This window comes from Asterias amurensis, chromosome 9 (genome assembly GCF_032118995.1).
Source record: "Asterias amurensis chromosome 9, ASM3211899v1".
Classification (NCBI taxonomy): domain Eukaryota; kingdom Metazoa; phylum Echinodermata; class Asteroidea; order Forcipulatida; family Asteriidae; genus Asterias; species Asterias amurensis.
In genome coordinates this window covers 4939062-4954563 of record NC_092656.1, presented here as the reverse complement: position 1 = coordinate 4954563, position 15502 = coordinate 4939062, and the positions used below count along the sequence as shown (strand labels likewise).

At 37.5% G+C, this 15502-nt stretch overlaps 1 protein-coding gene across 1 annotated transcript; it reads left to right on the top strand.

The window, feature by feature from the left end:
* The first annotated feature begins 1445 nt into the window (after positions 1-1445).
* Positions 1446-15502, top strand: LOC139941876 (glycine receptor subunit alpha-4-like). The gene is made up of 10 exons (XM_071938515.1): positions 1446-1640; positions 5603-5730; positions 7607-7677; positions 8746-8963; positions 9390-9472; positions 11480-11617; positions 12176-12405; positions 14112-14243; positions 14589-14861; positions 15164-15502. The coding sequence occupies exons 1-10, from the start codon at positions 1588-1590 to the stop codon at positions 15398-15400; spliced, it is 1563 nt and encodes a 520-aa protein (XP_071794616.1). The 5' UTR covers positions 1446-1587; the 3' UTR covers positions 15401-15502.

Below are 15502 nucleotides of genomic sequence, written 5' to 3'. Positions count from 1 at the left end.
CAGTGACGTAACTAGCAACGGTCCCTAATTAATTGCGGTATTTACACTGCAAGTCTAACCATTAATGAGCTGTATGAGTTTCCCGGTCGGTTTTTAAACCGGATCCAGAGTACGTGTGGCAGGAGATTCTGCCCCCTCCCCGAATGTCAAACTCTGATAAGCTTCTTCTGATAGCGCCCTCTTTTGAATCCATATTCTCCAGCCCCTGTAATTTCCCATATGGGGGACAAAACCATTTGGTTTCCCTATGACACTGGCACATACGCAAAACGTCATTGGAGCATTATTGGCTATCACAGCCCTAAACCCATTGAATGTTTTACAAAAGAGGGCGCTAGCTTGAATTATACCGGTGGCTACAGGTATCGCTAAAAAAAAACCACTACAATAGACTTGGAGCCAAGCTCGTGTATTTCCTTTCTCCATGGTCTTACTGTTGTGAAAGGAAATTCTGCTCCACAATCGGAGCTTATGTTCCCCATACGGCGAACTGTTTTCAAACTTCTTCTGATTGCGCCCTCTTGTGAATTCTCCTCCTCCAGCCCATGTTAATATGGGGGACAGAATATTGTAGGGAAAGATTTCCCTGACTCCTGCGAATATGATTAATTGATTTCAAGTCTGATTTCAAGATTATTATCAGCTACGCAAAACACCATTGGAGTTATGACTATCACAACCATAAACTCAATGAAGGTTACAACACAAGAGGGCGATAGTTTGGACAGCTGTTGGCCATGAAGCAGCCTAATTTTAATTGCACATAAAATACCACTGCGCTCTCCAAAGCAAAGCGATAGCAAAATGCACATGAGTGTATTTTGCCTTTAGTACACGACCACAACAAAAATTATCGACCCCGAGTGCCCTTTTTTATTCTTTCTCGGGCTCATCTGTTTTCACCAAGCCCCAAATTCAAGTTCCAACCAAACCAGGTTAATTAACCATAATGTAGTTAGAGCAAACAACAGTGGCACCTCATAAGTCTCGTTTTGTCCGCTTTTTAATTAGTGCGATCCTCAGGAAAATTAAACAAGCAATCCACACGTGCGAAGGGCACATACAAGCAAATTGTACGAAACTATAATATAACGGCCCTTCTCGAAACCACGGCACTGGCTTTGGATTCGGCTTCGGGCTCCGTCCTCTCGTCTGAAGCCCTGACGTACGCAAAGCACGTACTGTTGGCAAAACAACCGCGGGGCCAAGCTAGCCTGGAGCCTAAGCCGTGGATTCGAAAAGGGCCAAAATTCGCTATCACAAGCTGGCGCCCCAGCTGCTGACCAAAATGACAAAGTGACGTCATACGCGAGGTGATGACGAACTTAAGTTGACAATGGGAAGCACAATTTGCCTTGATTACATCATGGAGGTAGCATGATTACATATAGGTTTCACTTTCCGCTTCTCATTGAATGTGGATTGGCTTAGGCATTAACAAGAAACCAAGATTTTCAGTCAATTTGGATGTTGGATTGTTACAGTGATGGGAGAGTAGAGCTGATTGGAACGATCATGTGGTGGGGCTTTTAAGCGTGCTGTTGCTACATCACCACGTATCAAAACAAGTTGAGTAACGCTGGCACCATGAATGTTAAAGATGTGGTATTGATAGCTATCATTTGCTATTGTATTATAGGGTAAGCACAGCTTGTGATTTTATCTTTCATCATTTTTATGAAAAATTCATTCTTTTTTTCATTATTGGGTTGTTTACTATTATATTTTATGGTTCATCGTTATAATTTTTATTATAAGGCACTTTTGATAATTTTTAGTTTTGAAAAGCGCGGTAAAGATTTCATTTTGTTATTTTATTATTATATCTGATTGTAAACAAGCTTTCTACTAACAGTTTGCTATTATTGTTGCTCTTCTATAATAATTTCATACTTCCACTGTCTTATTCTATAATGTTCATGCCTTTTTACCGTGTTGTTTTACATTGTTAACTTTATTTGTACAGGGAGTCTATTCCTGTATTAAACGGTCTTGTATTATCAGTGGATCCTGGTAATACATTTTAACCAATGCGCTCTTTTGAGATTTACTTATTTAAAGCTTTCTAATCAATGTCCCTTTTTATCATGCTATTATTTATTGAATATTTTGTTACATATATAGCCTGTGTACATTTTATGGAATGAGAGCATTATTGATCAATAAAGTGTTATTATTATTACCATACCAACATTTCAATGCAAGCCGGATTTGTGCGTGGGTTACTAAACAATGGTATTGATACTAATTAAACTACAATAGCAGTTACATTGTAGGAAGACATCTTTGGTTATAGGCTTAAATGACAACAGCTAATAACGGTTTTCATTATCAATTGAATTTCCCCATCGTACCCGTACTACTAGATATGATTAATAGCAAAGTAAAACAAAGGGCTTCATTTTGGATGGATTTTTAATCACAAAATACTCCAAGGATAAACCACTTCGTAGAACAAATACAAATCCCTTTACAATAGTGACTCCATTTAACGCGTGTGGTCTTTCTCCTTGTATATACAGTTCCACGTCATAGAACAAAACAAAAAGACCAAACCAAAACATAAAACCAAACACGAACCAGATTCGTGAAAGGGTTATATCATAATTAAAATCAGAAAATCATTCTTAACTCAATTGAAAAACTTTCATAATGACACCGATCGTGGATAAAAGTGGATAACGACTAATATAACAGAATGTATTTCTAAATATTTAATGGATAACGACTTAACTGAGGGACGACTTATTCTACTGTATGGATAACAGTGGAAGAGGATGCAAATGACTAGATAACACGATGACGGTAAAGGAATGCTCTTCCTATCTTAGGGTTAACCTGGGGTCGATTTCACAAAGAGTTAGGACTAGTCCTAGGAGATATACAAATTGCATGGATAGTCCTAAGTTAGGACGAGTAACTGGTCCTAACTCGAGATAAGACTAGTCCTAACTCTTTGTGAAATCCACCCCAAGGACTTAAAGACATTGGACACTATTGTCTAAGACTAGTCTTCACAGTTGGTGTATCTCAACGAAGTTGCGAGATATTAATGAAAGAAAAAAACACCCTTATCACACGTAGTTGTGTGCTTTTAGATGCTTGATTTCGAGACCTCAATTCTAAATCCCGAAATCAAATTCGTGGAAAATTACTTCTTTCTCGAAAAAAAACTACATTACTTCAGAGGGAGCCGTTTCTCACAATGTTGTGTACCATCGTCGTCTCCCCATTGCTCGTTACCAAGTCAGGTTTTAAGCTAATAATTAGTTTGAGTAATTACCAATAGTGTCCACTGCCTTTTAAAGGCAGTTGACACTATTGGTAATTACTCAAAATAATGTTTCCGCATCCGAAGACGTTAGAACGCATTGAACACATTCTTTGTTAAGACGGGTTACTCATCCTAACTTAAGATAGGATTGATCCCAGCGTTTCGTGAAATCGGCTGCAGGTCATCATGGTGTTTCCCAAAAAGGTATTTTTCCCCAGACATGGTGATCAAAAGACAGTAGTAGCCACTCAAGGCCCATTAAAAAAATTCTTCAAACAACGGGTGATCCTCAGCTACTGAAGCGAGCTGTCACATCTCAAAATTTGAAGAGTTCGGGATGTGCTAAATAAAGAAGGTCTTTATAAATGGAAAAAGGAGTCGGTCATTTGACCTTAAATCGCCTCGAAATTGCACGGTGTTTCTTTTACGTCGCGAGCTAACACGGTCGGCCATATTATTGAGTCAACATTTTGACTCCACAAAATGGCCGACCGTGTTTGCTTCGAGACTGAAAAAGAAAACCGTGTAATTTCGAGCATGTTTGTGTGGATCATTATATTCTACTTTAAAATTATCTATCTAACCATTTGCATTTCATAACAAACAGTTTCAAATGTTTTTCAAGGACCAACTCGACCGATCCAAGGCAACGTGTTAATTTAAACTGCAGTTTAAAAGACATTGTCACCTGTTCGTTTGTTCTCTTATTGGTGCGTGGGTGAAACAAAAGACCAAAGATCCTTTATATACCATCCCCTGCAGATCTATTAAAACAGCATATATACATGTTATAAAAGAGGCTATCCATTTGTTTGTACCTCGTACCAATAGGCAGAATACAACAATTTTAAAGAACACAACGTTTGCCATAGTGTGGTGTCGCCATGCGATATTATGATGAGTAAAACAATTTTAAAAGTTTAATTGATACGGCTATGATTATTATGAATTTATTTATTATTGTCTCATTTATTTGCCTTTTCTCTGCAAAGGAGTTTTTAAAAGCTTTCTCCAGCCATAGAATTGCAACGAATGGAGAGGCATGTTTTAAAAATCAATTCAATGGCATTTTAAGATTATGCACGCGAGTGGTACTATTTGAAGATGAAGTTTATGTTGTCCGCAGTTCCAAACTGGAGCCAATCAAAGATCATGTCTTTAAAATTTGACCTTCTCCCCAGAGGTAGTCGTATAGAATTGCATTCAGCCAGCCTTATGTTTTCTAGAGCCCCAGTTCAAATTGCATTGGTGATTTACTGAAAGAATGAATACAAAGAAGATTGCCGGTGGAATATGAATTTTGTACACAACGTGATCTTGATGAGTGTTTAAAAGCTTTCTTGAAAGCACGTCAAGGCTTCCATATTTTTCAATTGTTCATCTTTCAGCTTCAAAGAATAGCTGGCATTGCATTGCTTTATTTCCCCAAACAACAATATCGAATCAGGTCGAGCCTAACATTACAATCACATTATCATAATTGAATTTCTTCTTATCATAATTGGTTCATTTTTGTTGTGTTGTCATTTAGCCTCCGAGAAAGACTCTGCTAGGGTCGAAACGTCAGGCCATTAACTATTTTTTGTATCACAATTGAAATTACAAATTTGTCGGTAAAATGATTCAATCTCTTTTTTCACCTCAGTACAAACATTTTGGATATTCGAATTTGAATTTCAATTATGATAATGTGCTTGCAATGTTAGGCTCGACCTGATTCGAATAACAAAACTGCGTACAAAAAATCACTCAAGTTTGACTGACATTACACAAGTTTACCGACAAATTTGTTTGTGAAGTTTAGTCTTTAGCCTATGCTACAGACCAAACTTAACAAACGAATTTCTCGGTAAACTTGTGTAATGTCAGTCAAACTTGAGTGATTTTCTGTACACAGTTTTGTTATTTGCAATAATTTTATCGACTAGAAAAACAATTTAAAGTTTTTACTGCAATTTTATCACAGGTACATTAACCAGGCCTTGATTTATACACGGAAGACATTAGCCTTTTTGAGGTATGGTGGACACTACAGTATTGCACTGTTTGGTTTTTGTGTCTACAGATTAATTTACCCAAACCCAAAAGTGCCATATGAAGGTGATGGCTGAAGGGGAGAGGCCATGACCACTTTTGCCTTGGTCTTGGCTTTCGTTTCCAATCAAAAGTCTCACCCAGACTACAAAGGTTTTCCCATTGAGTTCCCTCTTTGCAAAATGGATATGGATGGTCTTGCCCCGCCAAAGGATGCCTTTTCCAAAATGTAAGAATAACGTAAAGGGAAAATAAATTATTGTTTTTAATAAGATCCATGTGTCTTATTTGTAGGAGGACAAGTTCGGGTGAGTTCGACAGTACTATCCCTGAACGAAACATAGAACTTGAGAATAAGACGAGGGAATTGTTTAACCATCTTTTGGAAGGATACGACCGTAAAATACGGCCTTTCTTTGGCAGTAAGTACAACTTTATTATTTCAGTCTACCTCAAAATTGTTACAAAGAAGTCGTTAAAGGCACTGGACACCTTTGGTAATTGTCAAAAAAAAAACCAGTATTCTCACTTGGTGTATCCCGACATGCAAAAAAACAAAATTATCGTGAACATTTTGACTCAATTTTGTATTGGTCGTCGAAGTTGCAAAAGAATAATGAAAGAAACAAACACCATTAATTGTCCATACAAAATGTATGCGCTGAAGTTGAATGAGAAATTACCTTAAAAGTCCAGATTCAAACACGGGGGGGGGGGAGCATTAATGGGCATACCCCGTGGCCCTTTAGTATTACGTCACTGCCCACGACCTTTAGCAATAGAGCAGATGACTTATTTACAATAATTGAGTTTGCACTATAGAAACATTTCGAGTATTATTTTTAGCAGCAGGTTCCCCATCGATTGAATAATATGTTAATTAGAATTTGCATCAGAGAAAAGTAATATTGTATTTTACAGATTCACCAATGTGTGTTGAGCACTGTTTTCGTACAGGACTCGGGGAAAATACACAGAGCTTAAATACAGTGGTCAATACTCAACGGTGTATTTGTAAAACACAATTTATTTTGCTATTTTATAATGTCAACGAAATGATTCCGTTTACAATATTTTGCCATAGTTGGGCAATTAACATTACGTATACGGCAACTCACCAGCGTAATGAAGGGCCCTACGAACACAAGAGAACAATGGTCCCCGTTTGGGTGAAGGTCCCCGTTTGGGTGAAGGTCCCCGTTTGGGTGAAGGTCCCCGTTTGGGTGAAGGTCCCCGATTGGAAAGTCCGTGCAAAATCAAAGGGAGCTATATATAGTGCCAACAAACAAAAGAGGGTTAATGGGAGATTGCATGTGTCTACATTTGTGTGCAAGTTGTACTATTTAAAACAAAAGACATTATTTCAACAAGGGTTAAATGCACTGGACACCTTCTGTCAATTATTAAAGACGGGGTGGATTTCACAAAGGTAGTCTATAGGACTAGTCCTAGGCAATGCTAAGAGATAGGACCAGTCCTAAGTTAGGATGAGTTACTGGTCCTAACTTAGGACTGGTCCTATCTCTTAGGGGTCTTGTCAAAACTCATCCTGGACAGACCACCGGACGAGGCTCATCCGATGTCAATTTTTTGTCGGACGGGCCATAGACCCCCTGTTGTTTCCAGTACATAGCAATCTTAGACACTCTTGGGTTTTGTACACAAATGATCTCTGGTGAAGGCCAGTCACTGTGAGCTTGTCCTATAGCCCATCCGATAAAGTAATCACTACTAGGGAATTCAAGATGGGACGAGAAACCTGGTCCTGGACGGGCGCCGTCCGATGGCTGTCCAGGATGAGTTTTGACAAGGTCCCTTAGCATTGCATAGGACTAGTCCAAAGTTAGGACTACCTTTGTGAAATCCACCCCAGTATTCTCACTTGGTATGTTCCCACATATGCACACACAGAATAATAAATCTGTGAAAATTGCTCATCGAATTTGCAAGAGAAATATAAAGAAAAACACACTTGTTGCACACACAAAATTGTGTGTTTTCAGAGATGCATCAAAAGGCTATGTAAAGGGCTACCTAAAGCAAAGCTTGACAAGCAATTAAATAAAGGTTTATAACTATATCGAAAATCTATTAAATAAATAGCTATAAAACCGGACCTAACGTCTTTAATTTAATTTAATTTAATTATAATCCCTCTGATATTAACTTTGCAACTTCCATCAATCAATATCGCCACACTAAACGACATTTCTCTATTGCTGAAATTATTGAAGATCCATTATAATTTAGAAGGATCTAGTAATGATGTTATATTAATTGTTTTATTCCCCCAAACAGCTGGTCGTCCCGTCAACGTGACTATAGACATTTATCTGGCAAGTTTCGACAACATACATGAAGAACTAATGGTCGGTATAAAAAATAAATGAGAAAATGAATAAATGAGAAAAACAAATTCAGTGTTATAGTAAATTCAAAGTTATATTAATTGGTCTTACTTATATACCTTTACCAATGTGTGTAAAGCACTCCACATAATACTTTCTCGAGTCCTATGAAAACATCATTACTCGATGGGATTCGAACCCACGACCTTTGTAATTCTAGAGCAGTCTTACAATGACACTAGACCGATGTGTATAAGAGTAAAATTAATCTAAATAATATTATTTAACCCGATGCGAATTCATCATATTGTTTAAAGTAGTTTTAATTTGTAATTCTTATTTTGTAATTTGTAATTTCCATTCCATTCTTCGAAGCCTGTAAGTTTATAGCTATATAAACACAAGCCTGTTACTGAGTTCACATCTTTTCTAAATACGCACTTTACATATAAAAGTGAAGTTTCTAACCTAAATACATACACCAATGGAAACAAAAACATTAGTTGCATCGTAGCATTGTTCAGATTTTGATTATGAAGGAGGAAGTGTTTCATTTTAAAAGGTTTGTTTCAACACGCAATATATCGAGAATAAAGCTATTCGCTGAAGCATGTTTATGATGAAAATGTTTATTTAGATTAATTTGTAACAATAGTGCAAGTAGCATTTCTCTCATTTAACATTGTTGAATGTCTGTACTCGCGTCGTTTTAGGAAAGGGAGGACGTAGTTCCACTAAAACCCCACTTTGTTATGGGTGGTCCCCCAATTCATTCTTGCATCTTCCTGATATTTATTGTACCTCCTACTAAATCATTGGGTCCTAACTATTGTTTTATCTTCAAGGGCCCGATTGCACCGAATGATATAAAGACAGAGCTAATGGCAAGTACTGGCTTTAGATGGTTAAGCACCACGTTAAGCGAGTAATGTGAACTTTGTGATTTGTCTGCTTTCAATGATTGCGTCTTGATTTGCTTTAAGTTTGCTTCTCCCTACACAGCTTCGTTTTACTTTATAGACACCATGTTTTGCTGTCTACAAGTCGGTGTTTTTTGAAACGTTTTACAGCTGTTGTTTTCTTTTCCAGGAATACGGTGTCACGATCTACCTTCGGCAGCGTTGGTGTGATCCGCGCCTGCGCCACTCTAAAGATATCCCTCTACCACCTACGTCACATTACGTTTCTCATCTATGGCTGCCGGACCTGATCATCAGTAACGCCAAGATTGCCGAATTCAAAGATGTGACATTTATGAATCGAATCGTAGATATAGACCACGATGGGACTGTGCTCTATGTCTCTAGGTCAGATAATGTTTTTAAAATCTTCCCGAAATTAAGGACAAATTATGCGAACCCTTTGCGCCACGTAACGGTATTAGAGAAGTACAAATTCCTGATGTAAAATCAACCAATCAAAATAATTTCCGAGAATTTTGTGATTATGCATGGCGGATTTAGAACGGGTTATTTAGAACGGTGCCATGAGCGTAAATTCTGTTACGCGGTGGTGATGCTTGACAGCCTTATCGAAACTTGGGCTTACAGGCTCCGTCAGAATAATGTGCGCTTTAAACATGGGTTTCAACTAGCCCTATAGCCAATGCCCAAGCCCTAGCCGTGTTTTCGAAAACGCCTATAAAGCAGAGACGGTCTAGTCGATTCGGGTAAATCACTGCAATACTAATTAATTACATTTGGCATATTTTGTTTTATCCGTGCTTTGTATAGAATTGGTTTGCAGCTGTCGTGTTCCATGGACTTCCATCGCTTTCCATTAGATGGCCAAGCGTGTGAGATAGAAATGGAGAGCTGTGAGTTCATTTTATTGTTTTACGTTCAAGATTTCAGAGATTATTAATTTGTTTTAACTCAAAAGTAATATTCCTTACTCCCGATGCAATTCCGTTTTAGATCTTGTGTAAAAATATCATCTGCTGTTATGTCCTCGTATACTATAAAAGCCTCTCGCATCCAGGTCTTGATAAAACATTTGTTGTAGTCCCTTTGTTTTCACGAGATACAATCAAGGAGGTTGCGTCCTATTGTTTATTGAGTTGCGTGTTTATACGACCTTAAAGATGCTATGTTTTAATTTGATATATTTTTTTAAATTTTCTTATGGGTATTGAATACACGAACAAGAAATGATTAAACAAAACAATACGCCCAATGGAATAGTGTGTATGCATCAAAAATCGTTTGGAGAAGAACCTTTGGAAATAGGATGAAGAACTTTGGAACCGTCCGATTGTTTTAATCACACATGTAGATGTATACAAAAACACCAACATATGGACATTTCATTTCAAAGGGTGGTCGCCTTATCGCCGAAAATCCGGATCGATCGATGTCAATGCAGGACGACTATTAGTCCTATTATAGAAACACACAATCTGAGAAGCGTTTCTGCAGTAACGTTCGTCAGATTTAAATTAAAGGCAGTGGACACTATTGGTAATTACTCAAAATATTTATTAGCATAAAACCTTTCTTGGGGACGAGTAATGGGGAGAGGTTAATGGTACAAAACATTGTGAGAAACAGCTCCCTCTGAAGTGCCATAGTTTTTGAGAAAGAAGTAATTTTCCACGAATTTGATTTCGAGACCACAGGTTTAGAACTTATGGTCTCGAAATCAACCATCTAAACGCACACAACTTCGTGTGACAAGGGTGTTTTTTTTCTTTTATTATTAACTCGCAAGTTCGAAGACCGATTGAGCTCAAATTTTCACAGGTTTGTTATTTTATGCATATGTTGAGATACACCAACTGTGAAGGCTAGTCTTTGACAATTACCAATAGTGTCCACTGCCTTTAAAGGGAATACAAACTGATATACATAACCACATTACATTACATATGAAATGTCTCTCAAAATGTCTCTTATTTATACTATTATCAAAAGCTGATGTGGACTTCATGTAACCATGGGTATTGCCATTAATTTTTAAAAAGTCATTACCAAACGTATGCCTTCCATTTAAGTCATCGACAAAATGCATCAAGTCTCGAAGAATAAATGTCACTGTTTATTGAAGAGCCGATATTTGGTGTACAATTAAACCGTGTCCTACATAAGAATGCCTTACATCTCATCGATTAGCTTGTGCATGAGTTGTGACAAAATAAAACAACGCCACTCATCTAACTGTACAAACGATCGTTGCAAAATGGTGTCTATGTTGTCTATCAAGTTCGGTTGTCAGACAATGTCATACAAAAAACTACAAATTAGCCGAGTTAGTTAGATAAACAAGGAAGGAAGAGTAGCACTTAAAGACTAATTACATAGTCTTTAAGTGCTACCACTATGTAATTTACAGTCCATAAGTGACATTAGGCATACCTTCCTTGTTCAAGACAAGGTCATGTCTGGCTTCTAATTGCAAATTTCTTAATTATGATGTGTCGTCGTCTGGTAAGACAGTGGAAAACATAGAAGTTAAAGGAACATGTTGCCTTGGATCGGACAAGTTGGTATTAGAAAAGCGTTTGAAACCGTTTGTTATGATTCACACAGTGTTTAAATTCCCTATAAAATAATTTACGTCATTGACTTATTTTGTGTTAAGGCTCACAGTTCGTCTAAAAAGGTTAAACGCTCAAATCCACACATGCCCATGATTTTTGTGCAATATGATTTTATAACATCAAAGTGAAACTTTTTTTTTTCGATTTGTCTTTTTTTAAACAAATAAATTAACCGCGTGAATAGTTACTGTATAATATAATACTAAATAAGAAAGAAACACAAATAAACTCTGGAAAACAGACAATCAAAGTTTGTATTTCAATGTTAATGTATGTGTTCAATAGTTGAATACACAGACTCTGATCTGACCTACCGATGGGACATGCAGATGCCGATTGAGTACCACGCAAACCATTTGAAACTACCGCAGTACGATCTCAAAGGAGGCAACATACACAACTGCTCAAGGACACTCCGTACAGGTTGGTACTAAAGATATCGCCCGGAATCACGCCACTTACATGAAATAATGTCCGCCTCCTCTCCCGTCTATTATGTTTTTTTTATGGATCAGTCTGTTATTACGGATTCACAATTTCCGTCGATGCGAATTCACAATCGCGAATCAGTAAATAACGAATTGCGAGTCCGTAATAATGAATTGCGAGTCCTTAATAACAATCTGCGAGTCCGTAACAACGAATTCCAAGTCCGTAATAACGAATTGCGAATAAGTAGTACCAAATTGTGAGTCCGTAATAACGGATTGCAAGTCTCTAACGGATTGCATAATATCCGTAATAAAATATTGCAAATCTTCAAAAAAGGATTGCAGATCCGTAATAATATATTTTGAACCCGAACAGATTTTGAACTCACAACAAACGAATTGCCATTAAATTTAACAATTTTTTTTGAAAAGGCAACGTTGGCCGCTTAGCTCGATAAGAACCATTGTTTGTTTTCTTTTTAGACATGAGGCAACAGCGCTACAATGTGATTCGAGGTTTCTAAACGAACTATGTTTTCTCTATCTTCAGGAAATTTCTCTTGTATCGGCATTAAACTAATCTTCGGACGTAAAATTGGCTACTACATCCTGCAGACTTACATTCCGAGTATTCTGATGGTTGTTATGTCATGGGTATCCTTCTGGATTGAGATTAAGGGGTCCCCAGCTCGAGTGGCTTTGGGCGTGACAACTGTGCTCACCATGATTACCACAACCAATGGAGCTCGGCAAAATCTACCCCCAGTTTCTTACGTCAAGGTAAACATCCATTACACCTGGGCCTCACATATAGAGAGCTGGGGTCGATTTCACAAAGAGTTAGGACTAGTCCTAACTTAGGACTAGTCCTAGGAGATATACAAATTGCATGGTTAGTCCTAAGTTAGGACGAAAAACTGGTCCTAACTCAAGATAAGACTGGTCCTAACTCTTTGTGAAATCCACCCCTGCTTACGCACAAAAACAGCTTAGCACAACAAAGTTGTGTTTAACAGAATAAGGTTACTAGCCAAACTATATGTACAATTTTTGACTGGTATCCTCTTCATTTCAGCTTAGCGAAAATTTGTAAAGCAATAATTTCTGCTTAAACAGCTCTATCGCGGAAATTGGGCCCTGGACCCAATTTCATGAGAGCTGCTTAAGCATTGCTTCAAAATGGTCTGCTAAGCAGAAATAATGACGATACCAGTCACAAATGGTACACAATAAAATGGTGGTTTAGCTGGTAACCTCAAACTGGTAAGCACAATTTTGTTATCCTTAGCCCCTTTGTTCTTAAGCAGCTCTATGCAATTTGGCCCAGAGTGCATTTGTAGCATCATTTTAAAATTATATGTTTGTCATATTTTATTTATTTGTTTATTTCGAACCCAAAGCACAGACAAAAAGAACATTTTCCCCTATAGTTGCTTTTTGTAATTCTGCCAAAGGGTTCTTGTCAAGTGGAATGGCCCTAGACATAAAAGCCCTCGCAGTGTATGTGATGTATGCAGTTATTTATAGATGAAACAACAACATGGGGATGTATCAATATTTCCAATAACACAGTGTATACTATATTAAGGGACAAGATTATTCTGTTATTGATTAGCCTATAGGTACACTAACGGCAGACGGGACACCTTTTGATTATGTGTACCAGTTAGATAAACATTACATAAATTTAATTGAACCGCTATTGTTGAGTATACCAATTAGGGAACATTGTGTCTCACATGACTAATTGACAATAGGTAATGCTGAACATTATGGCGTAGTGTGTGTGGCAGGTTCAAAGCATCTTACTTTAAAATAGCACTACTGAAACGTCACAGCATCAAATTTATTTATTTATTTATTTATGTTTTACCCTGGGGAAACATCTCAGAAAGAGGTGCACAGCAACTACATATATTCAAATGACATTAACGGTCTGCTGGAATACGATATTTTCCATAATTGTTGCAATCAAGTTTACGATTGTGAGTACAGAGTGACCAATCATCGAAAAAGTTACTTCTCTCTCATCAGTGCTTTAGAAAAAAATAACGCCTCCAAACACCAAAAAACAAAGCAAAAAACACAAAAACAAACGAATTTTTTTTTCTCAGGAGTTAAAAAGTGATGGGTGATTTTAAATCGTATTTTCGCTCAAACATTTTGTTGTACATTGAGGAATGTGATATCATCTTTCTCAGAATCTCCAACAATCTCCTTCAATTGCCAATGTCAAAACTGCAATATACGACGGTTGGATTGGTACCTTATAAATGTTACGATTATTGATTGGTATTGATTGATTGATTGATTGATTGATTGATTGATTGATTGGATGATTGACTTATGTTTCAAAACAAACACTTTATTCATTCACAAAATATACAAAATGTACAAAAACATAAACAAATAACATTAATAGATATAGCAGGTTGATCGATTGGATGATAGGTTGATTGATCAATCATTTGTTTGTTTATCAATAGGCAATCGATGTATGGTTCTCCGTCTGTCTCATGTTCGTCATAGGAGCCCTGCTAGAGTTCGCCTTAGTTCACTACATCGTCAGCCATAAACCAATCAAATACAACATCAAACAAAGACTCAGTTCATATAAGGTAAGTGTTGTTGATTATATTTTGTGTATGCAATTGAGGGGATTTTTTATGGATTTATTAGGTTTCCAAGCTTTGAAGCAGTAGCCTACTTCCTTTTCTGTTATTGTGGTGTAACGTAAAGGTTTTCCTCTTATGAGGTATCTGGCGCATAGGCCTACACAAACAATACGTCCGGCGTACAAAACTTGCATCACGATAGTTCGGTCTTGTCTTTTTGAAGGCGACCGGAGCCCCCTTTTATAAAGCTGTTTTAAAATCAGAAAATACTGCATGACTCATTTCTTTGCTTAGAAAAATTGAGTAGGGCACCAGACCGAAATAACGAATGTGTAATTAATTCAACAGCGAAGACAGACAAAAGATGTTGTTCCACCACCACCTCAAGATGCACAACCAAATTCAACACATAAAAAGAAGAGCTGTGTAGTCCTTACCATAGAGGAAAAAGTAACCCATGGCAAACGAACCCTCAATGGAATGACGTCACATGACGGACATAATGACGTCATTATGGCGGATGCAAAGACAGGTGCACAGAGAGGAGAAGAAGATGAAGACAAAGGAGCGTATGTGAACCACGCCCTTTTTGAGATGGATTCAATGGGCGATCAGCGCCAGGTAAGGGTTTTAATAAAAGTTGTGGTTTGACAACTATTCCTTTAATTTCCATTCTCGGTAGTCAAACCTTGTACCAGTTGCAGCAACGGAACTGTATGCTATTCTGGCTCAGTAATCTATTTTTGCTAAGCAAGTTGTTATGCTTAACTAAAGCAAGAAACAACCGGGGTACCAGTCACAGCAATGGTATTTGTATGTTTTCTGGCTGGTAACATATTCTTACTAAAAGCAAAGTTTTTTTGTGCTAAGTAACTTTCTGTGCTTACTACAAATTTTCTGTATTGTATTGTCTCCCCCATCAGGTCACAGTTAACGGCGAGCCTCTTGGTGGTGCATCACGGGTTTTTAGTGTAAGCGGTAATTGCACCGCGGATACCAGGAACTTGAAGCCTTACGGGGAGATTGGCCGCAAGATTGACAAATTCTGTAGGTGGGCATTCCCGCTCGCCTTTGTTATTTTCAATTTTGGGTACTGGATTGGCTACTCTCAAGAAATAACAATACCTGACTACCCTCCACATGACAACGACGAATTCTAAACCTGTAAGAACAGTTTTCGAGGCCAATACATTAAGCAATGTTTCTATGTGAAACTGATTATTAACTCTTTTAATTACCAGGAAATTATACAATTTGTACAG